This window comes from Xiphias gladius, chromosome 16 (genome assembly GCF_016859285.1).
Source record: "Xiphias gladius isolate SHS-SW01 ecotype Sanya breed wild chromosome 16, ASM1685928v1, whole genome shotgun sequence".
NCBI classification, from domain to species: Eukaryota; Metazoa; Chordata; class Actinopteri; order Istiophoriformes; family Xiphiidae; genus Xiphias; species Xiphias gladius.
Window position 1 is genome coordinate 19264825 of NC_053415.1, and position 8324 is coordinate 19273148.

Genomic DNA, 8324 nt, shown 5'->3' on the forward strand with positions numbered 1-8324 from the left:
ACAAGCACGCATGTATACCAAAGGGTCTGAGCATGACATCATAGCATGAGATGAGGGGTATGCACTGAGAAGTGGTAGCAACCAGTAGGCTAAATATAACCAGGTGCTTTTTTTTGAGGTCTTCTGCATTTTTGTCATCTCAGGCTGCATTTGTGTATGTTTACTTTTCTGTAGTGACTGAGTTGTGTACTGGAGAGACTGATTTCTGAACCAGAAATCGAATCTCTGGTTCAGGGGGGGGGGGGCAAACCATGGCGATGGATTCTAACTCCATAAGCTTGCATGAGGAGTTTATCTTTCCAAAATGGAGTGGTGTTTAGGCATATCTGTTAATAGCAAAACCCGATATTGGCTGAGCTGAAATATGTTCTTTGCTCTGAATTGCCTCAACTTAACAGGTCCTTGAATTATACCCAGTTGCAAGTTAACTCCATAAATACAGATAGATATATAAAGGACATTTCTCCCTCTTTTTTTCAGATGCATCTGAGGCGGAGGGGGAGACACAACAAGAAAAACAGCCAATACAAAAAACAAACACCAAGAAAAAAGCAGAGAAGAGGAAGAGGATAACAGAGAAAACGGTTAAAGCCAAGAAGAAGAAAAGTGAACAGGTGTTATAATATATTTCTGTCATACCTGCTTATCTAGTAGGTTTTCATTGTTTATATCATCACCACCACAGCTGCAGCAGTGGAAGCTGTTGCAGTTGAATGAGGCAAAATCTAGACATTAACAGTTATAAAAAAAAAAAAGGGGGGGGGGGGGGGTTAACACTAAAATTATAAAATAGGACTGGACTGTTAAATAAACCACACATGATTGGACAGCAGGCTCAGAGACTGATTTACTAAGATGTGTTTCACTTGCGGTGTGAAGCTTTTTGATTTACTCGTGTTTGAAATCAGTTGGTAAAAGGTTCTGTGGTGTCTCAACAGTACGTTATTCAGAAAACATGTCCGCCCCCCCCAAACCACTACTGAAATAATCAGGTGTACGTTGTTAAATCGAATAGATTTCAGAAAATGCTTTAAATTAGGAGTGGGGAAAAACTCCCAATAATGCTGTGCAACATGAACAATAGTAAAATTAACCAGTGTTAAATATACCGATGTCATGCTCTGGACTTTTTGAGGTGAATCATTTGGTGTTGCATCTTGTTGGATTTTGCGTGCTATATAATTCAATATATGGTAGAATGACTTTAGAGATTTGAAATATGTCTAATTTATGATATGGAACTATACTTTTTACCTCTGAGAATTAAAATGCATTCAATAGACTGATTTATATATATAATATACAAGTACTTTGCCTGAATTGTGTGTTCTGCATGTACTCCTTCACAGACCGAGTGCATAAGTCCTCAAAAAAAGACTGAGGATGAAAAGTCAAATAAACCCAAAAAAAAGAGAAAGGTGAGTGTTGCTGCGTAGACTGTTCGATGCAGTGGCAGTCTCTGGGCTTTGTCTGGGAGTATTACATCAATATATGTTTTTTTCCAGAAGAAAAAGACAATTACTGATGTCCTGGCCACCTCTGAGCAAAAACCCGGCTGTCCGGCTGACCTGCAGAACCTGATCACACAGTATTTCTCAGACAAGCGCTCTGTGATCGAGCAGGAGGAGCTCAAATTGCAGGGTGAGTCAGGGCAAGTCCCCTTTAACTTGGATGTTCAGTCAATATCTGCTGATCTGTTGATTCACCAAGGTCACCTTCTGTCCTGCATCTTCCAGACTCCTGTTTCCTGTCCAGTAATGACTTGACGCACAGCCTCTCCTCTTATCTGAAACAGGGTGAATGATGTTTCTAAACTTGATTTGGATAAATCTTCTATCATGTGTTTGTTCTAAACACACTCATTTCACTTTTTTTTTCTTCTTTTCCCATTATCCTTAGTTTGTCCCAAGTGGGCAAAGATTCAAAAGCAGCATACAGAAAAGAGTTCGGTGGTTCTGCTCATCGTCTGTAGCTCTGCTCTCCGAACCATTGAGCTCATCAAGTAAGTGATACACCAGTGATGTTTATTAAATTAAAACTTCTTTATTATAAACTGATATGAGTGCAATTTGTTTTTGTTATTCCCAGGCAGCTGACCACCTTCAAGGGTGAAGCCAAAGCAGTAAAGCTTTTTGCGAAACATATCAAGGTATTAGAGATGTCAGTCATTGTATTGCTTGTGGATTGTGTGCAAGGGGGCAGGCTTTACCAGAACAGTTCTTTGTGTGTCTTTCGACTGCTTAGATAGAGGAGCAGGTGAAGTTGCTGCAGAAAGGCGTCACCCACATTGGAGTGGGGACACCTGGCAGGGTCAGCGCTCTTATTGAGAAAGGTAGGTGTGGACACAATAGTATTACTGTTTAACTGCAAAGCTTTTAAAACCTTCCTCATCTGTGGAAACTCTGTCTATTTTTCCTAGAGGGGTTGAACTTGCAGGCACTGAGATACCTGGTTCTGGACTGGAACTGGAGAGACCAGAAGCTCAGAAGGATGGTAGACATTCCTGAGGTAAACTGCTGCCCCCTGCTGGATGATTAGCTTGTTTTGAAAAAAACATTGTTAGTGCATGTGCACAAGAGAGGTTCAAGTTTCCACATAACACAACATAATGGGTTTCCAAACTAGTCGCAGTGTCAAAAAATCCTGCCTGAATGCAGGGCTCAAACTAACGATTCATTTCATTATTGATACATCGTTTTATCAATTAAAATGTCAGAAGGCTGAGAGGTATTAATCATAATTTCCTGGTGTAGGAAGACTTTAAATATCTTCAGATACCATCAAATACTTAATAAAGTCATCTGGTGTGTTTAGTATTTATTTGTTTTAGTGAACAAGGAGATGGCTTGTGTCCAGCAGTTGAACTTTTTAAATAACAAGTATTTGCATATTCATAGATTCTGGATGTTTCAGTTAGGGAGAAGGATTAGATTTACTAAGGTAATTGAACTTTATTTATGGAAAAACCACATCAGACAAGAATCATTATTCAAAGCAGAGAACTTTTTATATGTATTGAAAACATGCCTGGAGGAGATCTTTATTTTTTATCTTTTTATCTTTTTCCCTAGCAACTATACGTTACACATCATCTGTTCCTGTCTCTTTCAGATCAAACTGGACTTTATGAAGCTTCTGGAGAGTGGTATCCTGAATGGCTGCAAAGAAGACAAAGTCAAAATTGGACTTTTTTAACTGCACGTTGTAAACGTGCTAATAATCCACATGACGACTTTAAAGCGAGGTACTGATGGTCCTGACAGCATGCCGAGGGGCCTCATCCTGTTTGTTTTCCCTTTGTGTAGGATTGAAACCTGTGCTGTGCTTTCACTATTTTCAGAGGCGGTGTCAAATATGTGGTGCTGTTTGTTCACTCTTGTAATCCAACACAAAGTCCCGGTGTGATGGATTGAATAAACGGACTCAGAATGAAACCGGCATCCTTCTGTTTGTTTGCTCTGACCTTGGGAAATCCCTCCTACTGACAATGTGAGGTCATGAGTTTACTTGCCCACTAGGAAGCCCCATATATCATAACATCCTTGCTAGAGCATTTTAAAGCAGCACAACATGGGCCAAGAACCAACAGATTTTCTCCCATAGCAAAAAGATATCGTATATTCTTCTGTGTGATTTTGATATAAATAAACAGAAACGCGTGTGTTTGTCTTGTAGGAAGAAAGTCATGAAGAAGAACAAAATCATAAAAAATATGGAAGTAACAGCAGATATAAAGAGGTAGTTGGTAAAGGATTGTGGTTAATAAGTAACAGGCCACAACGGTCTCCCCCGCCCTGCAAGGCCTGCTGGGAAAATCTCTTGGCAAGCAGAGTTGTGTGTGTGTGTGTGTGTGGGGGGGGTGCGTCTGTTTGTGCGTGCGCAGGGAGATATAGCTGAAATAAAGAACAGGAAGCGAAGATAGTAGCACTTTCTCGTACAGAATTTTTGGCTCTCCTGCTGTGCAGCAAGTAGCTCTCCGGTCCGCAACCGAAGGTCCCTCTCATGCGCAGAGTGAAGGGCAAGTCCGGGCCCTTGGCTCGGAGGCCAGACAACTCCGCTTTCAAACAGCAGAGGCTACCTGCCTGGTCTCCCATGCTGACGGCTAACACTGTGCTGCCTTTCTTCTACTTAATGGCTCTGCTATGCATGCTGCTGGGAGTATGGCTGCTTCTTACGGTACAGAGCACACAGGAATTGAAGGTGAGTGTGTTTGTGAAAATTGCACTTCCTTATTTTGTGTGGAAATATTGTATTAACATACACATATAGTATATGTGGGTAAGAGAGGAGGAGACCGAATGCCCTTGTGTACAGTAAGAACGGGAGTGACAAAGAGGAAATGGTTAGGTTTTGATTAGGTAAACAGGAACAATTTACCCACAATTTACATTAACACTGTCCTGTATTTTCAGATTGACTACACCGAGGCCGATACATGTGATAAATGTTTTGAAAAGCGTAAAAATGTTAGCAACGCAGGAGAGAGTTGCAACTGCAAAGTGGAATTTTTTCTTAAGAAACCATTCAAGGTAATTAACCTCAAGTTTTTGACAAACATATCCAATGAGTTGGACAAATAATCTTACTCAAGCCCAACGTACAAGCTTTATACAGAGCTTTATGGTTCTCATAAGTGGATGGAGTTTGATCAGCTGTTGAAGTATGGTTGAATGCTCTGAAAAAGCTTGTAAGTGGACCTTTAGTTAAGATTATGTTGTCAAACCATAATATATATAGTGAATGAAAGACAGAATTCAGCCCAGCATTTCTGTTTTCGCACCTATGCTGATGATCTCTAGCCTGCTGTTGTTCCAGGGGGATGTCTTTTTCTATTATGCCCTCCAAAACTTTCATCAGAACCTCCGTAGATACATGGACTCCAGAGATGACGGACAGATGGTTGGCAGGAAGAAAAACTTAAGGGTAGCTCCGCAATATTGTGTATTAATTCATCAGAATAACATAAGAACACTTCACTTACTGCTAGGTTTTATGTTGACATGAATTGCTGCAACAAAAACTGTTTTTGCTGAAATTGTTTATACATTGTAGTTGTTGTGTCTTTGATGCAATGGTGGAGAAAGTATTCAAATCATTTACTTCAGCTAAAGTAGCACTGCTGCAATGTAAACCTACTCTTGTACAAGTAAAGGCCCTCCATTCAAAATCTAACATGCTCATTATATAGCAGAATCTGTGCTAAATTAGGACATATTAGAATATAATTTTATTCTTCTTATTACCGATTGATAACTATGTGTGCAGCATTTTCACGTAGTTGGTAGAGTTGAAGCTAACTTTGACTACTTGATATACAGCTGGGGAGTTTAATCTATAATAAAAAAAAACATATTTTTTAGACACATTTTACATGTAAAGCCTGAATCTGAGAAGTAACTGCAGCTGAAAAAGAAATGTAGTGGAGTAAAAAGCACACTATTTAGCTCTGAAATGTAGCGATGTAGAAGTATAAAGTAGCATAAAACTGAAATACTCAAGTGAAGATCCTTGAACTTGTACTAATACAGTAGTCGATGAAATGTACTTAGTTACATTCCACTACTTCTTTGTTGCATATTTTAGAATGTTAAATAATCTTCCTGGGTTTTTCCATTAACCTTGCTCCTTCACTAGAACCCCAGTTCATATTGCGAGCCGTTTACCAAAGACCAGAATGGACTCCCCATTGCCCCCTGTGGCGCTGTGGCCAACAGTATGTTCAATGGTAAAGGCTGTTGCCATCACACACCATCCATCATCACGTCCCTTCTCCACTTTTCATCTCACTGGACTGTTAACTCGCATCTGTTCTCCCAGACTCCTTCATTCTGATCTATCATGCATCCAGTCGTCCTTCAGTTAAGGTTCCTCTGTTACGGAGAGGCATCACCTGGTACACCGACAAAAATGTCAAGTACCGCAACCCCAAGGTGGACAACTTGACACTAGCTCAAGTGTTTGACGGTAAATAGAGCTTTAGATTTGGTCAAACACGGACTCAGTATTTCAGTTTCTAGTAAGTACTCCAGTATTTCAGATGTCATTCGTCACGTCTGGTTTGCAATCACTCCTCAGGCACAGCAAAGCCACTGTACTGGCAGAAGCCAGCCTATCGGCTTGATCCCGTCGACCCGAACAACAACGGCTTCATCAATGATGACCTGATCGTATGGATGAGGGAGGCAGCCTTCCCTAACTTCAAGAAGCTCTATGGGGTTTTATACAGCGCCAGCAACCCCTTCACTGTGGGTCTTCCCGCAGGGAGATACAGCATTGAGATATCCTACAGTATCCTTTCACTGCTGTAAGGGATGGACAGAAGTGGGGACTTTGTTGTAGGTTAGATTAGGGGATACAAGTCCAAGTCAGCTATTTTCCTTTGAGCTTCTCTTTGTGATCACCTATTTTCAGCCTTGACCTCTGCCCTTCCAGACTTCCCTGTGCAGCACTTCCAAGGCAGGAAGGCAGTGGTGCTGACCACGCTGACCTGGTTTGGAGGTCAGAACCACTTCTTGCCCATTGCCTACCTAGTAACCAGCAGCCTGATCCTGCTGATAGCTGTCATCCTCACGGCGGTCTGGTGGAAGTTTGGGAAGGATGGAAAGAACATGGAGGAATGAATGGTAAGAGGTGTGCCGGGAGGCTGAGGATCGAAATAGTGAATAAAACTCACAAGCAGCTTAAAATTGATCATTGTTGTGCTGATTAGGAGCTGTTTTGAGCCCAACAAATCCTAAATGACAAGAACGTTGATATGAGCAAATGAAGGATAAAGACAGTGGTTTGAAAAATAATTAATTTGATACAGTACCATAATAGCATTTGCAGGAAAACCATCGAAGAATATAGTTTGACATCTGGAAATTACTTTCCCTATCTACTAAAGGATCCACATGTGCAATGGCTTTTGTTGTGATGATGATGTTCTTAACCACTTGTGAAAGCTGGGTGCGACCGCACAGGCTTCAAGCTTCCTTTACTTGCTGATTTTACTTGAACCTTTGCATTTTTTTTTAATACACACCATTTTGTTCATGTACTGTTAATATTTATAAAGATAAATATATTTATTATAATTATTATGTGAACAACTGCTAAAATCCAGTCACTGTGGTATTGAGACTGCAGTTGATGTCTCAGTAAACGCAAAGTGGAAAAACTACACTTCAATAAGTGTGATGTAGAATGCAGGACACCAGCAATCAGACAAACCCTGTAATGCTAATTTTTTAAAACCGAATAAAAGTTTCTAATTACAGCAGCATTAAAGTTTCTATGTCAGTGTTATATGGGACAATAGGTACTTAAAATGCTATTATTTAGCAAGACTACGAATCTACAGCCATGCTAGCAGCTCTGTGAGGGCAAAAGGGAGTTTTGACTCAAATGTTCAACGTGGCAATGCCAACATGCCTTTTTGCAGGTATGTTTACCTTGATCACTGTCTCGTTTAGTGTGTTGGCACGCTGACAAAGTACAACCGGAGCTGATGGGAATGTCGTTAAATTAGCAGATACTCAGTCATAAACCAAAGTATCACATAACAATGCTTTTTTTATAAACCAAAACAATGATGCAATTTAGATCTTTTCCCCTATAGTCTTAGTATGGCCATTGTTGATAATGGAAAAAAATGCTTTATCTAACTGTATTTGCAGTGTAATTGTGAAGTCTGTATATGTTAGAAACACAACATAAACATCAGTCACATGTAAGTTCTCTGTTACTGCCCACAATAATAATTTTTCTGTTTTGGTGACAGCTTATGATTGTAATAAAACATTTTCTTTTAAAAACTCTTTATTTCTCTATATACAATCAGTGAGAGCCACATGAACACAACCCCTCTGTGACCAGGGAGCACCAAAAACACATATGTATATTGATTGCCTTGGTTATTGAGCATAATCAAAGCAGGATTGGTGGCACAGCTGTGTGAGCACCTTCCCTCAGGGGAGGTTGCTGTTCTGTAAAGTCATAAAGCAGCTAGTTCCATTTTTTCTCTACCTACACTCCTGCCACGTTGTTTGGTCAGGTCAGTACCACAGGTGGACAGGAGAGGAATGCAGTCTACTGGTGCTACAGACAGACAATGAACACATCCTACTACAACTATAAGCCACATCATCACCAGTCCATAAAACAAACACACAGGACTGAAATATGGAAACAGCTTACCACACATACAGATGTTGATGCACATAGGTACAAGGAAGGAACAAGTCACACTCAAATGCATTAGGACAGATTAAACACCCATTTCAACACGAGACAATCACGATGCACAAATAAACACAAAGGAAACTTTACGAATTATCAGCTGT

At 40.3% G+C, this 8324-nt stretch overlaps 2 protein-coding genes across 4 annotated transcripts in view; both read left to right on the forward strand.

The window, feature by feature from the left end:
- The window catches only part of cmss1 (cms1 ribosomal small subunit homolog), a 32402-nt gene extending 28968 nt beyond the window's left edge, over window positions 1-3434 (forward strand). For 2 of the 3 annotated variants that reach the window (XM_040149328.1, XM_040149326.1), the window contains exons 2-10: window positions 481-614; window positions 1350-1418; window positions 1506-1641; window positions 1737-1796; window positions 1900-2002; window positions 2089-2149; window positions 2245-2332; window positions 2420-2508; window positions 3112-3434. In XM_040149328.1, the coding sequence (XP_040005262.1) occupies window positions 481-614; window positions 1350-1418; window positions 1506-1641; window positions 1737-1796; window positions 1900-2002; window positions 2089-2149; window positions 2245-2332; window positions 2420-2508; window positions 3112-3195 (824 nt within the window). In that variant the 3' untranslated portion in view covers window positions 3196-3434. The remainder of the gene's footprint in view (window positions 1-480; window positions 615-1349; window positions 1419-1505; window positions 1642-1736; window positions 1797-1899; window positions 2003-2088; window positions 2150-2244; window positions 2333-2419; window positions 2509-3111) is intronic. The other variant, XM_040149327.1, reaches the window with a different exon arrangement.
- A 426-nt stretch (window positions 3435-3860) lies between these two features.
- tmem30c (transmembrane protein 30C) lies at window positions 3861-7756 on the forward strand. The gene is made up of 7 exons (XM_040149325.1): window positions 3861-4200; window positions 4413-4529; window positions 4816-4923; window positions 5635-5725; window positions 5818-5964; window positions 6076-6288; window positions 6433-7756. Exons 1-7 carry the CDS (start codon window positions 4003-4005, stop codon window positions 6618-6620), a joined length of 1062 nt encoding a protein of 353 aa, XP_040005259.1. The 5' UTR covers window positions 3861-4002; the 3' UTR covers window positions 6621-7756.
- Window positions 7757-8324: the final 568 nt, after the last annotated feature.

What these genes read in the sequence shown, in the direction of transcription:
- tmem30c (XM_040149325.1), top strand. Translation starts at nt 4,003, where the DNA reads ATGCGCAGAGTGAAGGGCAAGTCCGGGCCCTTGGCTCGGAGGCCAGAC. An exon ending in GGCCAACAGTATGTTCAATG is followed by an intron (nt 5,726 to 5,817) that starts GTAAAGGCTGTT and finishes CTGTTCTCCCAG; the next exon opens with ACTCCTTCATTCTGATCTAT. An exon ending in CAGCATTGAGATATCCTACA is followed by an intron (nt 6,289 to 6,432) that starts GTATCCTTTCAC and finishes CTGCCCTTCCAG; the next exon opens with ACTTCCCTGTGCAGCACTTC.